The sequence below is a fragment of the Amblyomma americanum genome, chromosome 1, assembly GCF_052857255.1.
Source record: "Amblyomma americanum isolate KBUSLIRL-KWMA chromosome 1, ASM5285725v1, whole genome shotgun sequence".
In the NCBI taxonomy this organism is placed as follows: Eukaryota; Metazoa; Arthropoda; class Arachnida; order Ixodida; family Ixodidae; genus Amblyomma; species Amblyomma americanum.
Window position 1 is genome coordinate 546,628,919 of NC_135497.1, and position 15,487 is coordinate 546,644,405.

Here is a 15,487-nt window from a genome sequence, read left to right on the forward strand (position 1 = left end):
ATATAGATGAAACAATCGCGTCTACAACTTTTCGCCACTGTAGACGGGAGTCAATAATGACGCCCAGGTTACGCGCGTTGTTTAATTCACGGATACAAGAGTGACGAAGGTCTATCTCCAACCGCGCTTGACGTCTTCCTACACCTGAAAACAGAACAAAGGCGGATGTTTCCACTGGCAGAGACAAACCCACACCTTGAAGGTAAGCTTGTGCCGAAAGTAGAGCCTTTCGAGCTATCAGGGCTAATCGCTTGTGTTGGTAGCCAGTAATACAAATACACATGTCGTCAGCATATACTGACATACGCACTTGCCTGCCATTCTTGCAACGAATCGGGAAAGCCAGCCATTACAACATTAAAGAGCGTGGGAGGAAGAACACTTACTTGAGGCGCACCTCGTGATAGAACGCTTTCGGTGCTTAAGGTACTCCCTAACCGTACACGAACCGCGCGATCACTTATAAACTTGTAAATGAATCCTAACATATGGCCCTGTATGCCCATGCCTTGCAAACTGTTTATAATTGACCTCTGAAACACGTTGTCATAGGCTTTCGCAACGTCAAGAAAAATGGCTAAGGTTGAAAGGCCGAAAGCTCTCTGGTGTCCAATGTGACTCACCAAGTCTAAGACGCTATCTTGGGCACTAAGACCTAGGCGGAATCCTGTCATAGATGTTGTCAGTGCCTTGCTGTCCTCAAGCCACCACGATAAGCGTTCATTTACCAGATTCTCCATCAACTTAGCTACACAGGAGGTCAATGTCACAGTGCGAGGCGAGGCTAGGTCCGTCATGTCTTTGCCAGGCTTCAGTACTGGAACTACATGTGCCACCTTCCATGACGGAGGAACATCGCCAGTCTCCCAAACACGATCGATGAAGTTGAGGAGCTCCTTCCTGAGTTCCAAGGGCAGATTATTCAGCATTTGATTGTGATGCCGTCGGGACCTGGTGCACACCGGCGCCGCAGGCCGCTGAGCGCAGCCTGAAGCTCACAATGCGTGAATGGGACGTCCATGATATACCCGGAGAAAGCAGGTGGTGTATATATATCTATTCCAGAGTTACCACGTACGAGTGCGTCTGAACATTTCTCTGCCAAGCACGTAATAGGTTTTTCCTTGCGTATTGCAAGAGCTTGAAAAGGCTTCGAAGGGCGAGATTCTGCAGCAAGGCTGCCAATAACTCGCCATATTCTCGTTATCGGTGAGAACACAGTCAAACTAGCACAGAATGAGGCCCATTTCAACCTGTACAGCTTGTTCGTGTGCCGTGGAATTGCAGAATTCAGCCTATTGAAGGTCGTCTTCAGTTGCCTGTCGTCCTTCTTCCGCACGAGTTGGCGCTCCGCCGTTCTTCTCGCTGCGCAAAGGTTCCTGAGTTTTAAATCCGGGGCCGGAAAATGATCAGGTACCTTGACCGCCGTAGTTGCTGCTAGCTTACTAGAAATCATTTTGTCAACAACATCACCAGAAACACGTTCTAGGTGCTCTCTGTACTTGTCCCAGTTGACCACATTGCTAATTTTAGGACCATGCATACGAATGTCGGCAGCAACGAAAATCTGATAGTGATCACTTCCCATGCGGTCAGGCGCTGTTGACCACCTCACGCGGACGTGAGGTGAATGCAGAGTCAGGTCTATAGCTCTAGCTGAGGCTGGAGGCCGGAGGAGATTGGGGCTTCCGTCATTGGCAACACACAGAAACTGTCAATAACCTCTACGAGTTTGCGTCCACGGGAATCCGTGTTCCTGTCACCCCAAACGGCATGATGGGCGTTGAAATCACCGCAGATGATTCTAGGAGCTGGGCAGCGGTCGCAGAGCTGCTGTAGAAACAAATCCAATGCTACCTTCTTCCGCGGGGACACGTACATGGATGATATAGAGAGTTTGAAAGCCGAGCTGTATTCTCAGTCACTACCTCAATGTCATCCGTGCAAAGATCGGAAACGCTTAGAGAAATATATGGAATTTTCTTTCTTATAAAAAGCGCGACACTTCCTGCAGGAAATGACTTTATGCTGCAGCTTTTATGGGCGACACATCCAGCCAAATATGTCCCGCTTGGCAAGCCAGCTTCTGACAGGGCCAATACTGGTACACAAGTCTCTTTCAAGAATATTTTTAGTTCAGGTAACCGACTTAAAATCCCAGCGCAGTCCCACTGCAATATAAACAACACTTTTCTGTGCATATTAGATTCACGAGGTTTTACCCCATCCATATAAGATCGCAAGGAAGTTCGCTGCGAAAATGGTAATTAGGGACTCAAAAGAAAGCACCAGCTGTAGGAAGTTTTTCAGGTTACCAGGCACCTCCGCTGGAACATGTGAACGCAGGGCCCCAAAAAAAAACATGAAGAGGGTCAGACATACCTTGATTTTTGAGCTTCTTATTTTGTGCAACGCACTCATAACATCGACAAAAGATGCCGACGGGAACACACTCTTGGCCTCAGTAGCTGTTTTGTTTTCACTTATGCATATGAGAGTCTCCCTTGCCTTCGAGTCTGGCTGTGATCCGATCGCTCAGGAACATGGACGCTTTTTGCTGGAGGTAGAACAACCGACTCGCACGCAATGGACCTTGGCATCTTGCTGGACTCAGGGCTCTTAGGTACATTGTTGGGTAACGCAACAACATCAGACTCCCACACTGGGAAGTCGTCTTATCCTGGGACAGGCGTCTCAGTCGTTGGGGTTTTGTTACCAGCAATAAAGGATATTCGATGGTGCAGAGCACTCACACGGAAGAGGCAGCCTCGGAAACTCGCTGGATGATCACCCCTAAAATTGGCGCAAGCAAAATCGGCCTTGCAGGTTTTAAAGTCGTGGTCGCCTCCGCACCGCTTACAGCGCCGATCCTTTGTGCAAACTTTGCCCACTTGCCCAAACCGTTGGCATCTAAAACACCGTGGCGGAGCTTCAGTGAAATCGGCAACTGTGTGTTTGTGAATCCCAGATGAATATTTCGGGGCGCTCAGAGTTGGGAGCGAATGTCAACACGATAGAGATGGTAGGTTTAGCAGCCCATTCTTTTCCTGGAGACTCCATACGACGCACAATTAAGTCGTTTCACATGCAGAACACCTCGTGGTTTCAAATAATCAAGTAGGTCGTGTTCTTAATAGTGCTTTGGTACACTCTCAATAACACAGGTGTTCTTCATGCAGGAATCGGGCAACCGCGCGTTAACTTTGATGCCAAAAATCTGAGAGCTATGCAGGAGCTTTTCAATCTGCTCGTCCGTCGAGACATCCAGCTGAAGAGCCCCGTGCATGGTGAACCGACTACGAATCGAAGCTGATCCCAGCAGTGATTGAATGGCCGCGAAAAGTAAGATAGGATTCCTCTCTCTTAAATCAACCCCTTTCTCTGTGGGCTCAACCACTGCCCTGATCCCGACCGTTCGTTGCTTGCGATGACTCACCAACTTGAAGTCCTCGTCATCCACGTCAGCCACATCGGCCACTGACTCGTCACCGTCCACGATCGTTGACTCATCCCCGCTGAAAGATGAGGTCTCGCTCGACGGGTGGTCGTATCCATGTTCTGGTCGCTCTACAGCCTTGGAAGCCGTGCTGCCGTCCTCGATTATTCAAATAAAACTAGGTAAATTAGGCAAAATTAGGTAAATAAACAGAGCTCAGGCGGCAGTAGGTCGAACAACGTCTTCCAAAAAAAAAACGACGAGACTGCGATACAGCGGCACGTTGTCAGTGTGTTGCTCTGGTGCCGCCGCCTCACCGTTCAGTCACTTCGCGTCACCAGGGTTAGTATAACTATGCTAGCAGCCCGCTTTTAAGACTAAGCAGCATAAAATACGATTGAAGAACTGATGAAAGTTTTGCAATGCATTACATTCGTGAGGAGCCCAGCGTAGTATTACATTATTCGGTGCGGAGAACTACAAACATTGACGTTTCTCTTCAAGATCTTTCTATAAAAATTAACAATATAAATACACCACAATAGCCTTTCTTCCTCTTCTATTCTTTGCAAGCTTTCACTGAACTGTTATGATTGCAAGGTTTAAACGTAGCGAGCTTCGACAGGTTTTTTTTAGGAAACTACACTAGCAAAACAAACTTCACTCGCAAAATAGCTAGATCAGAGGTCGCGTACCACTAAATAATTCTGTTATTGGCTAGTCTCGCGAGGTGCTTCCAGGTGAAATTTTCTGTAATTCCAGGAACTGAGCGACGCGATGAGCGAGTGGTCCCGCGGCCGTCAGCTGATCGTGTGTCGCGGCGAATTATTGCCCCATGTGGTTAGCACTTCACTCTTATAGTTGCAGCTTCTGAGTCTATGATATTTGCCGCTAAGTGCTTCAGTGATAGTGGTCTGTTCCTATGTAAAAACTGCAGTTCAGTAACGTCGTTTTTGGAGGTAAACTTCCATATCGGTAGTTTAATGCAATATTTTAAGCGTGTTTGACATGTTTTATGTGTGAGTCTCGCGCTTGCTTCCGGTTAGCGCGTTACATCTTCCCGCTCATTAAGCTCTTTATTTCTAATGCAACAGCAGTAGAAACTGAGCGGAGATACAAAAAAAAATGCTTTTCCCAGCCAGTGTAATGCTATTTCATGCGCCTAACAGCGATGTTCTTGACGCGCCACGTGAGCTTATAGCCTCCTTTACGTGAACTCGACACGAGCAAGTCGAATAAGTCGTCGGGCTCAGCAAGGTCACCCCTCCTGGTAGTGGGGGTGGTGGTAGTGGTTTTTATTAAAATAATAGTAAAAAGGAAGGAAAAGATTTTTGCTAGCCCCGGCATCTGCCATCGATACTAAAGCACCTGAGCTGGGGCAGCGGAAATAAAGAATAGCAGGCAGAATGGAGAAATGAAATTAAAGAGGCGAGGGGACAGGAAGAGAGGATATGGGGAGAAATAATATGTAGAAACTATATACACAATAAGAAATGTGTCCAGGTTGTGCGCGTGATTAGTTCATTTTAGAGGAGTTAAATCACACACGCGCACAGCACTGTGTTGGCTACAACTGGAGTGGGGCGTACAGTTGTTAATCGTTCAAGGTAGAACTTGCGGAGCGTTCGGTCACTGCGTGTAACTAACTACCTGACGGAGAACAGACGGGACGTCAAGCCCGTGTGTTCGAGGAATGCACAGAGGCTCACCAAAGTTCGCTCACGAGTGCGCGCAATGCCCTGCGGCCACAATAGCGTCTTGATGGAGTCTGGTAGTATACCCTGCGCCCTATAGGCCGCGAGCATATCGCGACGAGCATCGGTGAACGCGGCACAGTGGAGGAGCAGGTGTTCCAGTTTCAAAACAAAGAGACGCCGACCAGTAAAACGAAAAAATTGTATTGACGTTTCGGCGCCCAGAACGGGGGCCTTGTTCACAATGGAAACACACCAAGAGGGTTCGTCCTTTTTAAAAGCTATAGTAATCGCCGTAAAGATCGCGCGTAAATCGGGTTAAGATTGCCCTCGTTACGATTAAGCGTGTGAGCCGTTGTCTGTATCACCAGGGACTCGAGATGAAGCCGTGATGTTGTCAGTTTCTCTTTTTCGATGATTCTTGCTTTTTCCCAATCTATTCTGTGATTTGCCGTCACCGCGTGCTCTGCCAAGGCGTTATTGCGGGTATCTTCTTTCTGCACATCACGAGCATGTTGCTGTAGGCGCTTCTTGTAACTTCCGGTTTCGCCGATGTAAACACCGTTGCAATCTGCACAAGGGATGGCGTAGACAACTCCTGGGAACTTCTCTTTTGGCAACTGATCTTTGACGTTCATCAGTTGTTGTCGCATTTTCTTGACAGGGACATGGGCAACTTGCACGTCATACTCTCGTAATACACGGGCGAGGCACTCACTTGTTTTCGGCACATAAGGAATAGCCGCACGTTTTTTGGGCGGAAGAGGGGCGTCCGGATGACGAGGCCGTGACAGCCGTCGTTCTGTGGACCTGATGAAATGGCTTGGGTAACCACAGCTAGTGAGATCTTTTCGTACCCTTGACGCGTCCGCAGCGGCGTCAGTGGTGTTTGTGCATATCTTCTTGGCCCGCTGCATTAAACTGCTCACAACGGCTCTTTTTTTGGGCGGCAGGATGGACGGAACTGAAATGTAGGTAGCGGCCTGTATGTGTAGCCTTTCTATACACGCTAAACGACAACTTCTGGCCTTTCCTTGAGACGAGGACGTCCAGAAAAGGCAGACTGCCGTCCACCTCTTCTTCCAACGTAAACTGAATGGCGTCTTCCTGGCTGTTCAGGTGTGTCAGAAACTGGCTCACCGCGTCCTTGTGCAGAATGCAAAAGCAGTCGTCGATGTAACGGAAGAAGACCTTGGGGGCAGGGTGAAAGGAGGTTAACGCGCGTCGCTCCAATGACTCCAAGGTGAGGTTAGCGGCCGTCACCGAAACAGAAGCACCCATGGGGGTCCCATGGACTTGCTTGTAGTAGTTTCCCCTAAAAACAAAGTAGGTATTGCTCAGGCAGAAAGCAAGCAGCCGGCGCAGGTCCCGTGCTTCTATTGGCGATCTTTCCGGTAGAGAGGCATCGCTATCGAGCGCAGCGGTGCATACGTCGACAGCAAGGTCAGTCGGTACACTCGTGAACAGGGACTTCACGTCGAAAGACACCATCAATTCACTGTCTTCGATCAGGGTGTTGCGGGTCTTCTCAACAAAGTCGTATGAGTTGCGAACGTGGCAAGTCCCATGGCCAACAAGCGGGGAAAGAACACGGTGCAAGAATTTGGAGAGGCTGTGCAGAGGGGAGCGGGTAAAATCCACGATAGGTCGCATTGAAACTCCTGGTTTATGTATCTTTGGCAAGCCATAAAACGCTGGCGCGGAACCATTGTGGCATAGTAACTTGTAGTAGAGCGGTTTTTGGCTCGGCGGGACGAACTGAAATACGTCGGCGAGAAGCTTCTGTAGTTCCCTCTCCAACTTGAGTGTAGGGTCCTTCTTGAGGCGGACGTACGTGTCACCGTCTTCCAGGAGAGACAGTATCTTGCGGTCATAGTCAGATTTGTCCAAAAGGACTGTCGCGTTGCCTTTGTCTGCTGGCAAAATTACAATATCTTTGTTGTCACGGAGGCTCTTCATAGCGGATTGTTCCTCGCGAGACAAAGCAGAACGGGAAGGCCCGCGATGAATGGCGTTGAGAACGCCCACCACCCGTGTGCGGGCCTCTTCGCGGCGAGTGTTCTCAACTTGGCTGATCGCATTTTCCACAGCGCATACCAACTTCTTCCTATTCGGTGCAGCTCCTAGGCTGAAATTCAACCCCAAATTCAGAACAGCCTCTTCAGCTCGGTTGGGCTTATACGATGAAAGGTTATGCACAGCGGGTTTTGAAATCATCGTCTGCCCTCTCTGGTGCTCGGATAGGAGCCTGCCTAACTTATTGTCATGAGCACGCTCACCTTTCTGGCGTTGACGTTCCATCTTCTGATTTGCGTGCAACTGAATGCTGGTGAACTCATTAGGAGATTGGTGTTCTAGACGACGACGAGCAAAAAACGCTTCGTTCTCCAGTGCGCGGATTTTTCCTTTGCAGTCCAAGATTCTTGCTTGCAGGAGCTGACGTTCCGCTTTGCCAACCACACTGAGCCCAAAAGGCGTCGACACCGGTCTGTTGAGACGCAAGGAGCGGGGAACCAAGGCGCGGGCTTTGCATGTTAGAGTAAAATTCAGGTGAGCCTTGAATGAGGCAATACGGCAGTTGAGGCCAACATACTGACGAATCTTGGTGATGATTCCTTGGCCATGGGCCTGGCGAAGGTTGATGAAGTCGAGAGTGTGACGGAATCCCGTCTGGCCGGGGGGATACATTTCAAAACAAAGAGACGCCGACCAGTAAAACGAAAAAATTGTATTGACGTTTCGGCGCCCAGAACGGGGGCCTTGTTCACAATGGAAACACACCAAGAGGGTTCGTCCTTTTTAAAAGCTATAGTAATCGCCGTAAAGATCGCGCGTAAATCGGGTTAAGATTGCCCTCGTTACGATTAAGCGTGTGAGCCGTTGTCTGTATCACCAGGGACTCGAGATGAAGCCGTGATGTTGTCAGTTTCTCTTTTTCGATGATTCTTGCTTTTTCCCAATCTATTCTGTGATTTGCCGTCACCGCGTGCTCTGCCAAGGCGTTATTTTTTCGTTTTACTGGTCGGCGTCTCTTTGTTTTGAAATGTATCCCCCCGGCCAGACGGGATTCCGTCACACTCTCGACTTCATCAACCTTCGCCAGGCCCATGGCCAAGGAATCATCACCAAGATTCGTCAGTATGTTGGCCTCAACTGCCGTATTGCCTCATTCAAGGCTCACCTGAATTTTACTCTAACATGCAAAGCCCGCGCCTTGGTTCCCCGCTCCTTGCGTCTCAACAGACCGGTGTCGACGCCTTTTGGGCTCAGTGTGGTTGGCAAAGCGGAACGTCAGCTCCTGCAAGCAAGAATCTTGGACTGCAAAGGAAAAATCCGCGCACTGGAGAACGAAGCGTTTTTTGCTCGTCGTCGTCTAGAACACCAATCTCCTAATGAGTTCACCAGCATTCAGTTGCACGCAAATCAGAAGATGGAACGTCAACGCCAGAAAGGTGAGCGTGCTCATGACAATAAGTTAGGCAGGCTCCTATCCGAGCACCAGAGAGGGCAGACGATGATTTCAAAACCCGCTGTGCATAACCTTTCATCGTATAAGCCCAACCGAGCTGAAGAGGCTGTTCTGAATTTGGGGTTGAATTTCAGCCTAGGAGCTGCACCGAATAGGAAGAAGTTGGTATGCGCTGTGGAAAATGCGATCAGCCAAGTTGAGAACACTCGCCGCGAAGAGGCCCGCACACGGGTGGTGGGCGTTCTCAACGCCATTCATCGCGGGCCTTCCCGTTCTGCTTTGTCTCGCGAGGAACAATCCGCTATGAAGAGCCTCCGTGACAACAAAGATATTGTAATTTTGCCAGCAGACAAAGGCAACGCGACAGTCCTTTTGGACAAATCTGACTATGACCGCAAGATACTGTCTCTCCTGGAAGACGGTGACACGTACGTCCGCCTCAAGAAGGACCCTACACTCAAGTTGGAGAGGGAACTACAGAAGCTTCTCGCCGACGTATTTCAGTTCGTCCCGCCGAGCCAAAAACCGCTCTACTACAAGTTACTATGCCACAATGGTTCCGCGCCAGCGTTTTATGGCTTGCCAAAGATACATAAACCAGGAGTTTCAATGCGACCTATCGTGGATTTTACCCGCTCCCCTCTGCACAGCCTCTCCAAATTCTTGCACCGTGTTCTTTCCCCGCTTGTTGGCCATGGGACTTGCCACGTTCGCAACTCATACGACTTTGTTGAGAAGACCCGCAACACCCTGATCGAAGACAGTGAATTGATGGTGTCTTTCGACGTGAAGTCCCTGTTCACGAGTGTACCGACTGACCTTGCTGTCGACGTATGCACCGCTGCGCTCGATAGCGATGCCTCTCTACCGGAAAGATCGCCAATAGAAGCACGGGACCTGCGCCGGCTGCTTGCTTTCTGCCTGAGCAATACCTACTTTGTTTTTAGGGGAAACTACTACAAGCAAGTCCATGGGACCCCCATGGGTGCTTCTGTTTCGGTGACGGCCGCTAACCTCACCTTGGAGTCATTGGAGCGACGCGCGTTAACCTCCTTTCACCCTGCCCCCAAGGTCTTCTTCCGTTACATCGACGACTGCTTTTGCATTCTGCACAAGGACGCGGTGAGCCAGTTTCTGACACACCTGAACAGCCAGGAAGACGCCATTCAGTTTACGTTGGAAGAAGAGGTGGACGGCAGTCTGCCTTTTCTGGACGTCCTCGTCTCAAGGAAAGGCCAGAAGTTGTCGTTTAGCGTGTATAGAAAGGCTACACATACAGGCCGCTACCTACATTTCAGTTCCGTCCATCCTGCCGCCCAAAAAAGAGCCGTTGTGAGCAGTTTAATGCAGCGGGCCAAGAAGATATGCACAAACACCACTGACGCCGCTGCGGACGCGTCAAGGGTACGAAAAGATCTCACTAGCTGTGGTTACCGAAGCCATTTCATCAGGTCCACAGAACGACGGCTGTCACGGCCTCGTCATCCGGACGCCCCTCTTCCGCCCAAAAAACGTGCGGCTATTCCTTATGTGCCGAAAACAAGTGAGTGCCTCGCCCGTGTATTACGAGAGTATGACGTGCAAGTTGCCCATGTCCCTGTCAAGAAAATGCGACAACTGATGAACGTTAAAGATCAGTAGTTGCCAAAAGAGAAGTTCCCAGGAGTTGTCTACGCCATCCCTTGTGCAGATTGCAACGGTGTTTACATCGGCGAAACCGGAAGTTACAAGAAGCGCCTACAGCAACATGCTCGTGATGTGCAGAAAGAAGATACCCGCAATAACGCCATGGCAGAGCACGCGGTGACGGCAAATCACAGAATAGATTGGGAAAAAGCAAGAATCATCGAAAAAGAGAAACTGACAACATCACGGCTTCATCTCGAGTCCCTGGTGATACAGACAACGGCTCACACGCTTAATCGTAACGAGGGCAATCTTAACCCGATTTACGCGCGATCTTTACGGCGATTACTATAGCTTTTAAAAAGGACGAACCCTCTTGGTGTGTTTCCATTGTGAACAAGGCCCCCGTTCTGGGCGCCGAAACGTCAATACAATTTTTTCGTTTTACTGGTCGGCGTCTCTTTGTTTTGAAATGTATCCCCCCGGCCAGACGGGATTCCGTCACACTCTCGACTTCATCAGGTGTTCCAGTGTTTCCACTGCACCGCATCCGTCACACACATCACTCGTCGCGATTCCGTGACGCACCCACACGCGCGCCACCCCTCCTGGACAAGTTGGCGTTTACATCAACTCGATCTTGTCACTGCCACCACGACTGCAGTGACGCCTAGCGCCGAGTAGTGGAGTGCCCGAATGGAAAGGCGGCGGATCGCGGAAGCCGGATGCGGATCTTGCTACTTTAAATGTTGACCGTCTGGGAAGCACGACGACGCCAGTACAAAACAGGTTGCAATTTCTCCTCTCGCATTCTGCTAACCTGATTGCTTCACAGTGGACCAGGCGACTGTTGTAAAGTGACGTCAGCCGCAATCAGACTGCCTTGCAAGCGCTGACGGCACGTGCGTTTATCGTTTGATATCCTTCCCTTGTTCTCCCTTTCCCCTTTCCCCCTCTCTGTTTCGTATATATACGCTCCGAGCCGGAAGCAATAAAGATTCATGTTGCAACCTTCGAACGGCGTACTGTCGTATACAGTAAGACACGCCACGTGTGTCGTAACGGTGTAACAGTGGCGACGAGGCCAGAAAGAACCCTTGAGGTGAAAAATGATGTAAGCCAGGCAGTTAAGCAGGAAACAGCGGCCGCGGAAATACCGACCATGGCTCATCATCAACTACCGGAATACGATGACCAGTCCGACAACTGGAAGGCCTACATCACGAAGGTAGAAGCTTATTTTGAGGCAACTGGCGTCAGCGACTCGGGAAAGAAGAGGGCGTTGCTGGTAGCAGCATTGAGTACGCGCACCGTGCAAGTGCTCTCAGGACAGGTTGCACCGAGGAAGCCAAACTCGCTGACGTACGAGGAAGCAGTCAAAGTTTTGGATGCCTACTTCGACCCCAAGCGTCATGAAATAACGGAGAGCTATCGGTTCTTCAATCGCTGCCAGTTGGAAGATGAGCCCATTCAACAGTTCATCGTTGAAGTTCGGATTGCGGATGGCTGTAATTTCGGTGACATGCTAGACCGGATGCTTCGCGACAGAATCGTCTGTGGCGTGAGGTCAAGCGCTATTCAGAAGCAGCTATTAGCGAAAACAGATTTGACGTTGAAGGAGGCTGAAACAATTGCCATATCAGCAGAAGCAGCGGAAAACGATACACAGAAGATGTCTTCTGACATTGAACCCGTACTCAAGGTCAATGCACGACAAGCTGATGAACTGCTGTCAGTATGTGGGCGTTGCGGAAGTAAGAAACACAACAGAAACGCCTGCGGCTGGGCGAAAGCGAGGTGTTACCGCTGTGGTGTCTACGGCCATCTGGCGAAGATGTGCCAAAGCGACGTGCGGAAAGGACGCCCAAAGGCACGTTCACAATGCAGGCAAGGAGAAGCGTTTGCAGTAACAGCGGATGTTACTGAGGAACATGGAGACGATGCGCACATTTGGACACTAACCGCACCCTTCAATGGTCGGCTACCACCACCTATTCTTCGTACTTTCACATGGTGTGGCATTGACGTACCTATGATTGTGGACACCGGCTCACCCGTCTGTGTTGTCCAAAGAGATTTTTGAGAAAAACCGTGAACATTGGCCGCAATTAGAACCCGCATTCATTAAACTGTCCTGTTATCTTGGACAACTTCCAGTATTAGGGAAACTGAGTATATCAGTGTCCTACAACGACAAGGAGGTCAAGAGTTCCTTGATGGTCCTGAACTGTTCAGGTCCGAGCCTTTGTTGACGGGAGTTGATTTCCAAGTTTAATGACGCAGGAACCTCGGTGTTGAACGTATCAGTGCAACAAAACTCTGGTCCAGGAAGCAGCCATACCCCCGCCATGCATCCCCGAGCTGGGCCTAATTTACGGACACCCTGTTCATCTGAAGCTCAAGGAAGGCAACATGCCGAAATTTTGTAAGGCCCGTTCCCTTCCATATGATTTACGCGACAAAGTTTCGAAAGAGATTGATAGGCTCGTAACGCTTGGAGTACTGTCACCTGTAACGCACGCCGAATGGGCTACTCCCATTGTGCCTGTAATGAAGAACGGCGAGGTTAGAATCTGCGTTGATTTTAAGGTGACTTTGAATCCCGTCTGTGAACTGGAGCAGTACCCGTTCCCAGCTATTGATGACATCTTCGCATGCCTGAACGGTGGGGACTGCTTCAGCACGCTGGATTTAAGAGACGCGTATAACCAAGTCCCCCTCGATGAGGACTCAAGGAAGACGTGCGTAATCAATACACACCGTGGGTTGTTTTGCTACAACCGACTGCCGTTCGGCATAGCTTCCGCGCCTGCCATCTTCCAGCGGAAAATAGAAACAGTTCTGCAGGGCCTGACAGGTGTTAAGGCTTACCTTGACGACGTTTTGGTATCAGAAAAACTTGGTAGCACCGACAGATTACGACAAGTACTGCAGCGTTTTCTTGAGCATGGAGTGAAGCTCAGACTTGAGAAATGCAGCTTTCGCCAAGAGGCAGTGACGTATCTGGGTCATAAAATTGATCGTGAAGGTCTGCACCCGATAGAGAAGCATGTTGGAGCAATCGCGCAAGCCCCCAACCCACAAAATGTTCAGCAGTTGAGGTCGTTTCTGGGCATGATTAAATTTCATTCGAAGTTCGTGCTCAACATGTCTTCCGTACTTGCACCGCTGTACAAGTTATTGGAGAACAGCACACGTTGGTTCTGGGGACATGCGCAAGAAGCAGCTTTTTGTGCAGCAAAAAATGCCTTCAGGAAGCGGCAGTGCTGGCTCACTATGATCCCGAGAGACCCCTCAAGCTAGAGTGTGACGCTTCACAGGACGGAATAGGTGCCGTGCTTTTCCATACATTCGGAAAGGTAAACAAACCTGTCGGGTTCCGTTCTAGGACGCTAACAAGGGCTGAGAGAAGTTATTCCCAGCTTGAGAGGGAAGCCCTTGCTCTTGTGTTTGGAGTGTCCAAATTCCGTGATTATCTCGTAGGCCGAGAATTTGTATTGGTCACCGACCACCAGCCGCTCGTGGGCCTGCTGAAGGCGGATCGACCAACTCCAGCATTGGTAGCCGCCAGAATACAGCGCTGGGCGCTGTACTTAGGCGGATTCCGCTATCAGCTTCAATACTCTCCTGGTAAACAACTCCTCAACGCTGACGCCCTTAGTAGACTGCCACAACCGACGAACCAGACTATCTGCTGGCATTGAGTGTGTTCGATGAGGGAACTGTGTCAGTTGAGGAGCTAAGGCAGTTGACTGCGGGCGACCCTGCTCTGAGTCAAGTTATGCGATTCACCAAGAACGGTTGGCCGCCCTGCGCGAAAGGCTTTAACACGAGTGTCGCACCTTTTTTTGACAAGAAATTGGAGCTTTCTTTCGCCCACGGGTTGTTATACTGGGGCCGGCGAGTAGTCGTTCCGATGGAGGCGCGACGTCGCATCTTATACCTTTTGCATGAGACGCACCAGGGATCGCCCGCTATGAAGGCGGTTGCTAGACCGTCATTCTGGTGGCCAGGGTTAGATCGCGAAATAGAGGCAGTGACAGCGTCATGTAAGAGTTGTGTTCAAAACCTGCCCATGCCAGCTACAGCAACGCCAAAAGGCTGGTCCGCTACTGTTGAAAAATGGGCAAGGGTACATATCGATTTTGCGGGACCTATTCCAGGGAACATGATACTCGTGGTCGTGGACGCATAGAGTAAGTGGATTGAAGCTGTGCCACTCCGACAAGCAAACGCTTCATGCACAATCAACTGCCTGCGCGGTATCTTCTGCAGATTTGGCGCGCCACGAACCATCGTATCCGATAATAGAACGCAGTTTACCGCTGACGAGTTCGCTACTTTTGTCAAGAGGAACAACATAACGCATCTGAGCACAGCTGTATATCACCCTCAATCGAACGGCCTAGCAGAAAGGGCTGTCAGGACAATTAAGGACGGCCTAAAGAAGATTGGTGAGGCGCGGCTGGAAAATAATATAAACAAGCTCCTTTTCAATTACAGAAGGACACCTAACCGCTCTGGAAAATCGCCGTCAGAGCTGCTCTTCGGATATAAAATTCGATCCCGTTTAGATACATGTTTCCCTCCTGTACACGCAGGGCCAGCGAACGAAGCAGACGAGTGGCCACTGCCATTGCCTGAAGCTACCGTGTACGCCCGCAACTTCGGAAGGGGTAAGAAATGGACTCCAGGAATTGTAGAGTCTACAACAGGCTCTCGGGTGGTGAGCATTCGAACACCAGCCGGATCAGTAAGACGACATGTTGACCAGGTGCGGAACCGGGAAGATGCGACGCCACCGTTTGGTAAAGACCAAGAAGCGGCAAAACGAGACTCGAGAACAGGTACTCCTAGCGACTACCCACTGTTGCCGAGAACGCCAGCCGAACAAGGGGGCATAACAGAACCTGAGCATGAACTTCAGCCGGAACTCGCAGGGAGCAACGCTGAACCCGTCAGATCACCCCAAGCCTTGCGGCGCTCTACACGTCAAAGAAAACCAGTACAGCGACTTCACTATTAAGGAAGAAGAGATGTTGTAAAGTGACGTCAGCCGCAATCAGACTGCCTTGCAAGCGCTGACGGCACGTGCGTTTATCGCTTGATATCCTTCCCTTGTTCTCCCTTTCCCCTTTCCCTCTCTCTGGTTCGTATATATACGCTCCGAGCCGGAAGCAATAAAGATTCATGTTGCAACCTTCGAACGGCGTACTGTCGTATACAGTAAGACACGCCACGTGTGTCGTAACGATGTAACAG

General features: G+C 50.1%; 1 protein-coding gene across 1 annotated transcript; it reads left to right on the top strand.

Annotated features, from left to right (window-relative positions):
* Nucleotides 1–11,387: 11,387 nt before the first annotated feature.
* Nucleotides 11,388–15,394, top strand: LOC144129492 (uncharacterized). The gene is made up of 4 exons (XM_077663659.1): nucleotides 11,388–11,786; nucleotides 12,554–13,320; nucleotides 14,263–14,269; nucleotides 14,850–15,394. Exons 1-4 carry the CDS (start codon nucleotides 11,388–11,390, stop codon nucleotides 15,249–15,251), a joined length of 1,575 nt encoding a protein of 524 aa, XP_077519785.1. The 3' UTR covers nucleotides 15,252–15,394.
* Nucleotides 15,395–15,487: the final 93 nt, after the last annotated feature.